Source organism: Danio aesculapii, chromosome 6, assembly GCF_903798145.1.
Source record: "Danio aesculapii chromosome 6, fDanAes4.1, whole genome shotgun sequence".
Classification (NCBI taxonomy): Eukaryota; Metazoa; Chordata; class Actinopteri; order Cypriniformes; family Danionidae; genus Danio; species Danio aesculapii.
Window position 1 is genome coordinate 45,963,724 of NC_079440.1, and position 15,814 is coordinate 45,979,537.

General features: G+C 36.4%; 1 protein-coding gene across 7 annotated transcripts in view; it reads right to left on the minus strand.

Annotated features, from left to right (window-relative positions):
* Window positions 1-15,814, minus strand: part of foxp1b (forkhead box P1b) — a 287,035-nt gene that overhangs the window by 24,606 nt on the left and 246,615 nt on the right. For all 7 annotated transcript variants that reach the window (XM_056460382.1, XM_056460381.1, XM_056460375.1 and 4 more), the window contains 2 exons: window positions 13,425-13,532; window positions 4,154-4,241 (listed from right to left, as the gene is read on the minus strand). In XM_056460382.1, coding sequence (XP_056316357.1) covers window positions 4,154-4,241; window positions 13,425-13,532 — 196 coding nt within the window. The remainder of the gene's footprint in view (window positions 1-4,153; window positions 4,242-13,424; window positions 13,533-15,814) is intronic.

Here is a 15,814-nt window from a genome sequence, read left to right on the forward strand (position 1 = left end):
TCCCAAATTTCTGTTTAATGGTGAGATTTTTTTCAGCACATTTCTAAACATAATAGTTTTAATAACTCATTTCTAATAACTGATGTATTTTATCTTTGTCATGATGACAGTAAATAATATTTGACTAGATATTTTTTCAAGACACTTCTATACAGCTTAAAGTGACATTTAAAGGCTTAACTAGGTTAACTAGGCAGGTTAGAGTAATTAGGCAAGTTACTGTATAACAATGGTTTGTTCTGTAGACTATCGAAAAAAAAAAAAGTAGCTTCTGACTTCAACTGTATGTATATGACATACTGTACATGGCCTTTACACTTGATACACAACCTTAAAGGAGACCTATTATGCAAAAATCACTTTCATGCACTCCGGTGCTCGCGGCGACCCAAGTTCGATTACCACCTCGAGGTCCTGTGCCGATCTCTCTGCACCCCATGCTTTCCTGTCAATGCTCTATACTTTCCTATCCATTAAAGGTGAAAACCTCCCAAAAATAATTATAAAAAAATTACTTTTATAAAGTGTTTAAACACAGTTGTGTGACAAAAGTGTGTGAATATAGCCTGCTTGTAATGGTAAAAATGTATTAATTCTATTGTTTTAATAATCACACTTCATGTTGTCAGGAGAAACACTTTGATTGACATTCCTTCTTTGTACATGTCATCAAAGGGGGAAAGCCCCACCTATTAGTGACCATCTCTCCCTCATTAGCATAGACAGCCCTGAGTGAGAAGCAGCCATTTTGAATCTGCTGCTTTACTCACACTTAGGCAGTTTTGCTTTGCTCTATTAATAGGGCTAAAAGCACAATCTTGTTTGAATTTAAAGCGACTCACCAAAACGGCACAGTTAGGATCAAAGCATTAAAGGGGCAGATTCAAAGAGTTATAAAACATTATTTGTTGGGTATTTTGATCTGAAACTTCACATATACACTCTAGGGACATTAGAGACTTATTTTACATCTTGTAAAAAAAGGGGCAAAATAGGTCTGTGTCGATGCACTAAACACTAGACTATTGGTACCAACAATTCTTATGCATTCTACATTCAGAGGTAAATGCCTGAAATATCTGAGCTGCAGTATACTACTAAATGATGTCAAACACCAGTTTGTTCTTCTACAGTATATCTGGGCCTAAAGGTTTTAATAGCCACCGAGAATGAAACTCTAGCTCTCAGTCATAATGTGGCTTCATTTAAAATGAATCCACAATGAACATTAGAGAATCTCCACACACTCTTGATGTAGGCTGCATTTCACAAAAAAAAGTAAAAAAAAAAAAAAGTAAGCTCTAGTGGTTTCTACAATCCCTTTAGGTTTATGATCCCTTTTGGGAAACATAGTCTATTTGTGCTCACGTCAGCTGCTACTACTTCTGGATCTATATGTGTGGCCCTGTAAATCTCCTTTTCTCTGCTTTGGTCCAGTATAGAAGAAAAGTTTAAAGGCATCATGACAGTCTCTAACATTAAAGGCTTTCTGATGTTTGTACTATCAAGCGGTGGACAGGTGAGCTTGTAGAAAACCAATGATCACTGCACTTTTAAAGTCTGGGGTAAATTTTCCTCACGTGCACCATGTAAATAGAAATGTAAAAATAGCGCTGGATTTGACCTCAAATTGTCAGCACGAGAAGTAGAGATCAATGTGTCAACTGCAACTAGGCTTATGACGATATCAGATCTTCTTGTTGTCTTGTAATTGCTGAAGCTGTTATCACAGTACATGTATTATTATGACGATTTTGACCTAAGTGACATTAAAGGTAACTTTAACAGGTATGATAATAAAAAAACATTGTATTGATATATTGTATATACATGTTCAAAGTAAACAGATCTTTTAACTAAATTAAATGGCAAATGGATTATAAAGTACAGTAGGTAACACTTTACAATAAGGTCTCATAAGTAAATGTTACTTAATGAATTAAAATCAACTGTATTTATTACAGTTACTATGTTAAAAATAATTAAAATATATAACAGAAATTTATTGGTTACCAACTTCATTTAATAAAATGATTAACGCTTGTATTATGATTACAACTACAAATTTAACGCATAATAAGGCAATAAATAAGAAATTAAAATACCCAAAGATTAATAAAAGCTTTTGTGTTTGTCATGGTAAGTTTAATTAATATATTTTATGTTAATTTTAAAGTCTTATTGCACAGTGTTAATAGCTCTAAAATAGCTAAAATAATTTTAGGTCAGATTAACGTCAAAATATTAACGTTTGAAGGAGGGCTGCACATTCTATCGTTTCTGCATCGATATTGCAATGTGCAAATCCACATTAGTCACATCGCAGGATCTACAACGTCAATTCAGTTTAAGTTTAGTCATCCATTAGGAAATTTGACTGAGGATTATAGTTGACCAGAAAACCCATTATGAAGCCATTGATTATGTTTACATGGACATCAGTAATAAAATTGTTTGACTTAATCTGAACAAGACAATAATATGATTAAGGTGTTTACATCAGTTGCTTTTTGAATGTTCCTTTCATGATGCCGTTTTACATTATAGCATATAATTTGATTAACGTCATCGCGTCACCATGCTTGCTATCCACATTTACTCCATTTCATGTGTTCCACAGTTTTGTCATTTCATGCGTTTCATTTTTAATTTGTTGACTTTAACTGCAGTTTGGCACTTTCACTTTCATGTTCATTCAGGAACATTTCAAGCATGCCCCTGTGACAAACGAGATATTGGATGGGAGTATGAACTCCTGGAAGAGCCGCGTGGCGTATGGGGAAATTTTGCATTTTGCGATAAATGTGTCTGTGGTCTTTTACTGACACAGTAGGTGCAGAGAATAGTGCCAACCAGCCATGTGTGTACGAACTATCCTGTCGCAAAATGCGGCGGAAATCCTACACGACTGTAATAGTTTGATTGCAGTGTTTACACGTCTGTACTGCACGTAATGCAACTATAATCAGCATACTCCACGTCTTAATCCGATTAATTCAATGACCTTAATGGAAATAAATTCATCAAAAATCGCTATTTACATGGTCCACTCTTAATCAGAGTGTTGTCTTAAAATCATAATAAAATCGTATTATCGGTATCTATGTAAACACATACTCATTGGGAAGTTTAACCTTAACAGAGTGTTTTTCATTTGCTTGTTTGCTTTGTTTTTAAAGCCTATGACTGTGAGATTTCAAGTGTATTCAAACTATTTGTGTATAAGAATGTATAGCATTTCTAGTTTTTATCAAAGATTAATTGTAGTTACTTTTTTTATATAATGAAGACTATATATGCAGTGTTATTTATTTACATTTGATTAACCTGTATTTCTGTACCTGACTACAGTTAGACTCTCCATCTGTTTGATTAATGCAGATTATCTGTTCTACAAAATCATCTTAATCATTATAAAGCTGTGAATTTTTTTCAAATTGAGCTATTCAAGTCATCTTGTAAAGTTATATTCATATCACAGAAAAGTATTCAATGAATTAACCAATTTGGCATTATTATAAACACTACTGTAAATACGATGTGAGTTTTCTTAAAAGGCACTACAGAAGTTTAAATAATAGATAAGTGTCCGCAATATCAATATTGTGTTTGTTCATTATCACAATATATTGAATATCCATAGTGACAAGTTTCTAGCAAATCCTTTCTGCTTTTAAAATCAGAGTTTTCCATACACGTCCAGCTCTGCAATGACATTCTGTAGGTACCTGTCACGATTAAAGTGTTTTAACAAGCAATGAAATACAATAAACAAAACGAGTCGATCAATTCATTGAAATGACTGGTAGCGCACCCACCATTGTTAGGCCTTTTTTTTCCACAAAGTGTTTTATTGTGGTGCCAAATAGTTAAAAGTCATAAACGACTTTAAAACCCAGTAAAATTGGAAATGTAATTATCTTGTGGAGTTAGCCTCAGGGCACTCCATATATCTTTGCCTGGCTGTCATGCGAACATAACACATTTTTAATGACTGGTTACTCACAAATGTACAAAATAATTTCATATCATCCCTCCCTCCTTTATCTCTGAGCTGCTACTTGAGAGCAGAGGAGCGAGAAAAAGAGAGAGAGGAATAGAAAAGTTGCAATGAAAGCTAGAAACGGATGAACTAGGAGAAATGAGATGTTACCTGCAGTTCCAGCTGTTGAACTACTTGCATCTGCACCCTGCACTGCGCTGTGCTCCTGTCATCCAACGCATGTTCATTATTCAGATGTCTAGAGAGAGAGAGAGAGAGAGAAAGAAAGAGAGAGCAGCCTTCGTTTTAGTACCATATTTTACAGCCATCTATTAAACATTTGATAAAACTTTCATGGTAAAATATTGAATTACATTATCTGCACATTCTGCAGGGCAGTCATTTATTTCTCCATATTGGAAAAGTGAAAATGGCCCCAGATACGCGCACGCTAAAATGATAAAAAGTAAATAAAGCCAATGTCCACACACGCGCACAAATATCAAATTCCCCAAACACAAATGAAGAGTGTCCTAACAAGATCTCAGCATTTACCGGAAATAGAAGCGCTCTTTCTACACGCCTCATGCATAATTCACAAACCTATAGAGAAACTAAGTTGAGCAGACGAGAGAAGCACCTCGCCAGACCCAGGTAAAAAAAAGAATAAAAAAATGATATTATAAATCGGCTGATGTGCACTTCTAACCCTCCCTGCTTTCAAAATTAAATGGATTCTTGGTATTTTCAGTGGCTTCTGTAGTTAATTATGTCATCTAGATTAAGAGAACTCAAATGAAGCCAGGAGGAAAAAGGCAAAGGACAACAAGGAGAAAAGAGATGGAATCTGTCATAAACTTGAATTATGAATATAATTACGCATGATTATTTTATACCACCAAGACCCTTTTTTTCTCCCCCGCACGTTTATAACTAATCTAAATAAGTAGCTGGCCTCTGCAAAGCGGGCCAAGCTTTCCTTTTTTTACCTCACTTTTTTGTGTGGTGATTTATATAAAATGGTGGAGATAAGACTCACGAGTGAAGGAAATATGATTGGAGGATTTTTATCAGCCCTCGCATGAATTATGGTTGGAAAATGCTTATGCAGGGGCATTTCATTAATCATTTAATCATAATCCGTGCAGGATGTTTGAACTGATTTCACAAATACCCTTTCATTTCACTACTTCATTATGCCCGCTAATGGATCCAATATATTATATATATCATAAATTATATCGCATCTCCGCTGACCATGTAGGTCACTGTCACCAGGCAGAGGCACAGGAGCGTTTTTCCACGTGCTCGTCTTCCCAAATGCACGTTTACAGTCTTCTGTCGCAAATCAAAGTGTCGTGCCCGGACCTGAGCAGGGGCCGAGACAAGGGGAGCCAGAGCTGATGTTGATGGCGTCATAAATTTGGCGAGGTGGCGTGACATGATGGCAGCGGCGCCATTATTAAGAATAAAGACAACATACGAGAGCATGGCTGCAAAATCCATGTGTGGAAAACACACTCGACGACACTCGTGACGGAGAGCAGTTTTGACTTAGGAAGTGGAGCACTCAACCTTGAAAGGGAAATGATCTAAACGTGCGTCAAAACAGACTCTGTTTTCCTTCAGAATGAGCATATAAATACCACGTGCCTTTTTGAACGCTGACACGCCGCGAACGGGATACTCTGAATGAATCGTTTCATAAAAACAACACAAGGATTAGGGACGGCGAGTGTTTTAACGTGGCCGTGATAAATCCACACCTTGTTTAAACCGATATTGTGTCTGTTCTGGCCTCCAACATTAATCAACTAAAAACAAGGCGCTTTTGAAGTCAGGGAAGGTTGAAGAGGGATCATGTAAACATTTCAAAACAACCACCCAGTTTTCATTTGCCAAGAGATAAAATAGGTACGGAGCGTCTCGCATTTTCAATGAACGCGCGGCTGGACGTGACATGCTTTGGAATTCACCCCCACTACCTCTTTTCATCCTTTGTTACAGTGGACGTTTTTCTTTTTTCCCCCCGTCCTCTCCTCCATTCCGTCTAATGACATGTAGAGTCACAGTGCATAATTAATAGGAAATGAAATATTCAAATGGCCCTTAATGCAGCCTCTCGTAAGAGTGTCTGGACAAGAGGAGCTCTGGAGAACGGCAGAATTGACGTTGGGAGAGACTATGAGCGCTGGCATGTGTCACTTTCTGGACTTCAAATGAAGGCTGTTTAAAAGCTTTCTGGCAGGATGACAGCCCCTAATGTAAATGGCCACAATAAAACAAGTTAAATAGACATTACTTAAACAGTCAGCGTTTTACATATCAGTGAAGCTTGCTGTCCTTTAGCCCAGGTTTTAATGATGCCCTAGAAAGGTCTTTCTATTACAGTGACGGCTGGACCAACTATTGTTTATTCCCAAACACGCGCAGCTGTTTCAACAGCTAAACATCCCTGTCTTTTTCCTTATCTTCTTGCCTTACGCAAAAGAATTACGCTTATCTACTGATTTTATTTACTCATGCTGCTTGCCTTTGATGGGTAAATACAATATCCAGGATGAGAAGGAAAAAAACACAACATGCTTGTTTGCGATGGGTAACCATAAGCACAAACCAGTTCTAAGACTAATACAGCAAAAACTGTATTCAAATCAAAAAGCAATATGAACTTTAAAAAAGATAAACACTGAAACACACACAGGATTGTCATAGAGCTGTGGTTCGCAACCCTTTACACTCCAAGGGCCATGATATTATTCAGTTGTTAAATTGCATTTAATAAGCTTATATACAGTTGAAGTCAGAATTATTAGCCTCCTTGTTTATTTTTTCCCAGAGAGAAGATTTTTTTCAACACAATTCTAAACATAATAGTTTTAATAACTCATTTATAATAACGGATTTATTTTATCTTTGTCATGATGACAGTAAATATTATTTACTAGATATTTTTCAAAAAACTTTAAAGTGACATTAAAAGGCTTAACTAGGTTAATTAGGCAAGTTATTGTATAACGATGGTTTGTTCTGAAGACTTTTGAAAAAAATATAGCTTAAAGGGGCTAATAATATTGACCTTATTATGGTTTTTAAACAATTTAAAACTGCTTTTATTCTAGCCTAAATAAAACAAATAAGACTTTCTCCAAAAGAAAATACATTGTCATCCGACATGCTGTAAAAATATCCTTTCTCTGTTAAGCATCATTTGGGAAATATTTAATTAAGAAAATAGGGGGGCTAATAATTCTGACTTCAACTGTATAGTGAATATGAAAACGAGAGCTTTGACATTTTATTCATTTACACGCCTTTCCAGGAAACAGGTTAAATCCTTATAAAAATGTCTATGGAGCAATTATATTTAATTAATTTACACAACTTTCCAGGTTTAAAATAAATCACAATTATAAATAGCCTTTCTAAAATATCCATGTTTTTCCAAGACTAAGATATTCATGGTTCTTCAAAGAAAAATATGAAATCGTTTTTAAAATATGTTTGTATTATTTTATTTCATGTCATCTGAAAGGCTTACTTGGACATTTGTTGATGGCCCCTGACCCTAAAGCATAGATCTCAAACTGGATTCCTGAAGAGCCGCAGCTCTGCACAGTTTTGCTCCAACCCTAATCAAACACAGCTGATTCAACTCATTAAGATGTTCAAGACTACCAGATACTATTAAGCAGGTGTGAGATGAAGGTGCTAAACTATACAGAGCTGTGGCCCTCCAGGAATTGAGTTTGAGACCATTGCCCTAAAGCAACTGTCCTAGAGCCAAAAAGCTAACGTAGCAAGACGGCAGCACTGCTGAGTTTGACCACTCGAATATTCCAGGTCACAGATGCCCCTGACCTCCTATAAAAGTGTCCGAGCTCCTCTATAAACCTCTGCCCCACTCTTCCAGTTCCACAAGAAAAACACACATCACATCCAGCAGTGCTTCTTTTTTATTTATTAGATCTGTTATCATCCTGCACGACTAGGTATGTTTTCATTTGAAGACATAATAAATATCTGTATGCTTTAAAACAACACCACTGCACGTCATCGGTTGTTTCTGTTGGCTCAACCAGTGGAGATCTATTTGATGTTAGCAAGCATCTCTCAGCGATCCGCACAACGCTGTCTTTAGCTACCCAGAAAATGCTTATCATCCAGGTAATTGACTCCCGGATTCTGTTTATGGTTACTCGGGTGGAGGATGTACATGTGGGAATGTTTAGCACATGGCCGGTTAACACCTTCAGTGTGCCAGCTGAACTCTCACCCAGCCTCGCTCTTTACAAAGACGGCTTTGTAGAGCGAGCGTCTCTGAATGTTTTCTCAACATGTTCCAAGCAGTTTAGGGCAGGCTAGAAAAGTAAACAAGATGTTGCCATGATAAAAACACTTGTGTAAACATCACAGAGTGTACTTAAAGAGAACACTTCTCTCTCGCTCGCTCTTTTGCAGCTCTGAAATGCTAATTTCTCCTGTTTCAATAAGCAAATGATGAAACACGGGTTTTGTCAATAGAAAAAAGGCAACCACAATACAAAAACATACTATAATAGATCCACAGTCTAGAAATTCCAGGGTAAAATTGGACTGAATCAGAACGAAGATTGCAGTGTCTCATTTTGGTGCTACTTAAACGTCTAAGCTGATTGAACTCAGAGTTGCAGGAATGTTTATAAATGTATTTTATATAAAGAAAAACTGGCTATCTGTTATGATTACCAGCAATCTAGTGGCTGCAGATTGCTGGCAAACACACATTTCACTAAAGAACTATAAATCCCCTAGTATATAGACTACAACTTCCAGTCATGCACCGCTCACACGCACCTGTTTCTCATTTCGTTGATTTCACACACTCACAGCTGGAAGCTGCTCATGAACTGATGGAGTATATACACAGCACACACGCACACCTCTTGGCTGAGTCTTGTTATACTGATTGTGAACATTATGACACATTTTCCTTGCGTGTTTGAACCTTGCTTTGTTTTGTTTGTTTTACGTTGCTTGCTGCCTGCCTTTTGACTATCCGCCTGTTTTATGACCATGACTCTGGATTTGCCTATTTACATCTGTTTGCCCCTGTATTGACCGTTGCTTGCTTGACTATTCTTAATTAACCTGCATTTGGAACTGCACTCCTTTCTCAGCATCCGCTTCACATTACACTATAATTTAAATCAGTAAACTGTAGGTATTTTAGTTGTAATTTGTAAAGTGTTTACACACAGCATGGTTTTTCTAACAGGACACATAATATATGAGCAGCTCACACATGTGCTTTGAATCGATTTTGGACATCTCAGTTTATAACTCGGACACCAATAACCACAGGCATGATAAGTTGACAAGAATATATTATGTACAGCTTCATGATAGGTCAGTACATGCAAAAAGTAAGTAGAGGCATCCATTTTTTGCCAGAGAAGGCAAATATGGTCTGTTCTGCAAACAAATTGCTGACATTTGAAGCCGATTTCTTAATATTTTTTTAGGGGCTTACACCTTTATTATGAAAGGATAGTGGAGATTACAGACAGGAATGCATTGGGAGCAGAGAGAGAGAGAGAGGAAAAGGAGCAGCAAAGGACCTCGAGCCGGGAATTAAACTTGGGTCGCCGTGAGCCCTTCAGTGCTTTGTACCACTAAACTATTGGCGCCGACCAGCTGGTTTGGTTTTATTAGTACTGTAATTGTTACTTAATGTTATTTAGTGTTATATTATTGTAGTGGCTTGGCATTTTTTTAGGAATTTTCAATAAAATTTCTTTCTATTTACTTTGGTTTTTATATTTATGTATACTTTAAACTTTAATATGTTGATCAATTAAATTTGTCTCATTCTAATTAATTAATTAATTAAAGTAATTCTTTAATGTCACACAACAGAATTCTTTTTGTGAAAAACATTCTAAGCTTATAGTGAACTTCTTCATAAATGTTTCTCCACTGATTCTAAATAGATAATGATATTATCAGAGCCAACACTGGTTTTAAACAAACCTGGCAGAATGAGCCTGCAGTCTGAAGCACAAGCTACGACCCTAAGGTGGAGAAAAAAAAAACACACACACACTCACACACACATAGAGAAAAGTGGTAGGAGTGCAGCTGCGGTTCTGCTTACCACTCGTTTTTCTGCTTGGTCTCTGTTTGTAGGGCTTGTTTTAGTCTGAACCTGAGATAATGGAACAGTGTCATATCTTGTTTGGAGTGGGACTAATCCAGCCTGACACACACTCACAGATCTGCTGCCATCATCTCATCACCAGCACACACACATACTGAAGATTAAGTGAGAGCAGGGATCAGGGCGATTGCTGTGTAAACTGACCACCTTTAGCCTGGTCTTTGGTTTAGGTGTTGTTTAGGGAGTCTGGTTCTGTGTGTTGGCCAGTACTGGACTTTAACAGCATGGACAGGACAAGCTTCATTCAGTTGAGTGGTCAGGTGAAGGGACACTGGTTGAAGTAGACTGCAGCTCTGCACAAGAAGTTTGACCAGAGGAAAAATGGTCTTGCCTAACTGAGCCTGGTTTCTCTCAAGGTTTTTTTCTTCACTTTTGTCAATTGGTGAAGTTTTTTCCTCGCCCCTGTTGGTTTGGGACTTGTGGAGCTGTGCATTGATGGATTTGCTCTTTAGTGTTTGGACTTTCAGCAGTGAAAATTAAACCACACTGAACTGAACTAAATTTCAACTCTGAAAACGGAACTGACAAAGTTTCCGTTTATTAAAACGTCAAAGTTAAGCTGCTTTGACACAATGTACATTGTAAAAGCGCTATATAACAAAGTATATACAGGAATTAGAGAAAGAAATTCAATACTAATACAATACAATGAAATTCCTTTCAATTATTTTTTTCCAATAAAAAATAGGTCTTTTTTTTAGACTCTTTCCATACATTTTAAGACCTCATCGGCAACATTTCAACTTACAGTATATTTACTAAAAACTGATTGTAAACCAATACATTATTCATATACTGAATTAAAATGCTAATCTAGTAGGTGGTGTCAGCAGAAATAACTGTGTTTCTGCAGTAAACAAGGCAGCGTGATGTCAAACCTAGCAGGATTTTAACGATTTCCGATTTTTACACAACATCCCAATATTCAAAGATTAAATTTGGGCAAACTTTAGAGTACTGATACAAAATGTAATACCTTGTAAAAAAGTATTTAGGATTCTTTAATACGTTCAAGGGCTTTAAATTTCTCTAAATGGATTTATCAACTTTTAATACTTTTTAAGACTCAGCGCACACCCTGTATAAATAAAAATGAATTTAACTAAAGGTAAAAACCAGTGTGGTGATCATATGAGTGATGCAGATTTAGCTTTCAGGCACATTTAGCTTTGCAACAATTTTCTCTCTTCACACTACAGTATGTCACATAAAAACGCATTGCATCCTTGCTAAATAAAAGATATGAATCCTATAATATATTATAAGAGTATATTGGAAGCCTAAACATGTCTGTACAGTCTTAGTAGGCCAATATACCTACTCAACGTTGAAAAGAATTGTGCTGTTTCTTGAAAAAAGTGAACACAGTTATACCTTTTTTCCTTAATGGATCCAAAATTGAACAGCTTTTATTTTAATTGTAAAAAAAGTTCCTGAGATGTTACTGACTACAAAACATTTGAATAGCAGTATAATTACAGCCAAAAGACTTTATTTTCTGTTCTAGGCTGTTTCTCATAAAAATTTTTGGATTTAGATTTTTCCATGTGTTGTGGGTGGTTGAGCTAAGATTGGTTAATATGTTCTGGGTAATTGCTGGATGTAAGAACAATATTAGCTGCAAGCACCAATAATATGTTTCCAAAAACAAGAGGGACCTAAGCTGAGAGAGAGAGAAAAAGAGCTGGAACTCTTCTTCTTGTCTGTAAAAAGGCAGACAAGGGCAAACCTGCTGTACTCTCAGAATGTGGGCCACCATAGACAAACATCCTCACATGTTTGTTTTGGGACAAAGTGTCAGTAATCACCATGGGGACTGTAGTTATCACAGGCAGCACAGAACCCTGATGAAAACCACAGCACAGAGAGCAGCACACCGCTCCACACCAGAGCCCAGGCCACACAGAGAGAGGGAACATGACTGGGAGGAGAGCGATTGAAAATACTGTGACATCTTCATAGGGGCATATGATACGTAAAAAGTGTGTACAGGATTTATTTTGTTTTTCTTATGATCATAAAACATCCCAAAGAGTCCAAGGGATTCTAATGGGATCAATAAATAAAAAAATCAAGTTCAGGTTAATCTGAAATGTCTATAAAGTGTTTGGATCTACAGTATATTTGATTCTTATACTGGGCTCACACCAGACGCAAAGCATTATATCACTTGTGGGATGTTTTTCCACTCAAGTCGTTGATTTTAAACATGCACGAAAGATTTGATAATGGTGACTTCCATGTGTTCAAACGTGTCAAGGATTTCACATCATTTGCACTGCTCAATACAAATGTGCCTCTTTTCACAATGTTTGTATTGACCTTGCATATAATCTACTTGTGCGAATGCGTAAAGTTCCGGTGAACTCAAAATAAAGTCAGTATGATTTAAGGATATCGCTCATCAGGACATCTTAAGGATATCTATAAATGAGTGGGCTCCAAAAATGACAAAATTAGCATTTAGAAGATATAAACATCCAAAGCTTGCTGTTAGTCACTTCCACAATGTTGGGTCAACATTGGCTGCGTTCGAAATCGCATACTTCCATACTATATAGTATGCTCAAAACAGTATGCGAGCTGAGTAGTATGTCCGAATTCAAACAGGAAAAAAAGTATGCAAAAAGTACCCAGATGACCTACTACTTCTGGAGAGATTCTGAAGTGCGAATTTGATGGATGCTACACTATCCCATGATGCACCACGGGAGAATGAATGAATGGTAGGTCATGTGATGATGACAAAAAGTTCCATTCATACCACTCACAGTCACACTGTATAGAACGTACTTTTCTAATGTTCGAGTAGTAAATTGAAATTCAAATGCTCAAATTCGATTTCGGACGCAGCCAATGTTTTTGACACAAACTCATTTCTTTTCAAATCCTCTGACCAATCAAATGCTCCATAGCATCTGAAATGTCCCGCCCCTCCAAAACGCTTGTTATCATTTGATGCGCTTCTCAACCCCTCTCATTGGCAGAGCTGTGATAAAAACGAAAATGCTACTGGCTGTTTTTTTTAAAGGGGAGGAGCTTCTCTATGTCCTGCCCTGACTTCATGTTTCAGTTAAAATTACATGACAAATCAAACAAAAGTGCAAGCATTTCACTGGACCCTTACTAAATATCTAATAGCATCCTTCCCAAATTAATTGATTCCATATTCGGTTCCAAAAAAAATCACGATTGGAACACACATTCTGTATTTGTGTGTGTGTGTATGTGTCAGACACTTACTTCAGGAAAGTCTGAAAATCCTCAAATACAGCTTCACATCCTGGCCATTTGCAGACGCCGTGACCGTAGAGAGGGTGACTGTGAGGGGAATGATCATCCAGCGTCGACCTGCAAGAAGAAAACACACATTAGCTGATACAGAAGCTGCAAATATCTGAGATACACACACACACACACATACACAACATGCTCACGCATCATTGGACTTTTATGAAAGAGGCTAAAGAGTAATTAATCTCCATAATAATACTTGATGTAATATTAATGGCTTCTCCACTAAAATATGACAACTAATAAAGAAGCCTTCCCCTTCAGCACCAAAAAACCATTGCAGCGTGTTGTTTTATTGACACAGCACAGACTCTCACATGACTTCTACAGGAAGTGTGCCATCAGTGCAGTCATGTGATCTCTCGTAGCTGGAGTTGTCAGCCAATCACACAGCACGATGGTGTCCAATCAATAGTCAATTAGGAGACTCTGCGGATGCGCAGGCAGGAAGTCTTTGATCGAGTCTCAGAAAGACAGCACGTCCTTCAGCACTGAGCCCTGAACCACGGCCTCTGCCTTCCACCTGGAGCAACAAGTGTTTCCCACAACAGGAAGCTCCTAAATCCATCTGGCTCGCTCCCGCCAAGAGCAAACAGTAAACACAGCCCACCTGTTATCAGTTTATTTATCAGGGTCGTCAGCAGCTCACTACAGCAAGCCTTCATATGAACTACGCTGCAGGCACAATACTGCTGAGCTGTGAAGAGCCACCGTTTTTTTTCTTCTCAATTTCAGCAGTGTGATTTTTATCTGCAGAAGGGATTGTAGTGGGAATTGTACATTTAAAAGCTAGTTGAAATAAACAATGTTAAGTCTAGTTTTTATTTAACAGTAAAATTGTGTTAACCAATCATCAGTGTTACTTGATTGGCACTAGGCCTATCATCATAAAGATTTTTTTGTGTGCAATAGTCACAGAAATTGTTGGGATAAGCGAAATTACTGTTATTTTGAGATCATTTTATGCCACTGATTATATAATGATTATATAACAGCATAATAATGCAAAAAAATAAAAATAAAATATATACTACTAAATGTCCTATTAGATAAATGTCCAATTTTAAATTTTGACACCGGTGAGGTAGAATGTAAATGTCATTGTAAAATGGCTTTAACATTATTTGTGAATTTTGCAAAAAAAGATTGCGGTCATCTCCAAGTATTACATGATAAGTCGATATATTGATTATTATGAAAGGCCTAATTGGCACTTTGGCACAAACACACCTTCAAGGAAAGTCATTTTACTCTGAGCTCTCTTGTAATGCTTATAGACAGCTCTGGAGCAAATTAAAAGAGCACTTAAAAGTTATTATCGCTTTGCTGGATTTGGCATTAATAGGTTTGAGTAAATGTTAACTGTTGAAGGCATGTTGCCTTCAGATAAAAAAAAGAGGAATATTATCTTCAAATGTTGTAAAAAAATTATCTATAGTTTATACAATAAAACACAAAAGAACATTTTTCTTAAAACCTAATTTTTGCAAATTTAGGCAACAGATCACAACTCTACACTTCACATATTTTACTATCACATATTACATACAGTGGAAGCCCCCCTGTTTATTTTTTCCCCAATTTTGGTTTAACGGAGAGAAGATTTATAAACATAATAGTTTTGACAACTCATTTCTAATAACTGATGTATTTTATCTTTGCCATGATGACAGTAAATAATAGTTGACTAGATATTTTCAAGACACTTCTATATAAGCTTAAAGGGCAATTTAAAGGCTTAACTAGGTTAATTAGGTTAACTGGGCATAATTAGGCAAGCTATTGTATAACGATGGTTTGTTCTGTAGACTATCGGGAAAAAATACAGCTTAAGGGGGCTAATAATATTGACCTTAAAATGGTTTAAAAAAAATGTAAGACTTTCCCCAGAAGAAAAAATGTGATCAGACTGTGAAAATGTCCTTGCTCTGTTAAACATCATTTGGGAAATATTTGAAATATTTGGAAATCATTTGAATTAAATATATAATTGAAGAAAAAAAATCAAAAGGTGGCTAATAATTTTGACTGTATATTTCATAAATAATATTTTAAAATATTACTGAATATTAAGACAGAACGCATGATTAATGCAAATTGCACAGAACACATCTATTTCAAGACTTTTAAAATGTAAATATGAAAATCTACCATAAAAATAATGACCTGAACTCAACAAACAAAAGATAAACAAGAACATACTGTATGAAGGCGGCTGTTTTATCTTGTTTTACTTCTAAATTGACACTATTAGTAAGACTTGAATTGTGACATGCTTAAACTCTTGTGAATCAGGAAACAAAGCTCATTTTAAACAATGGATGACTAAACAGTTTTAC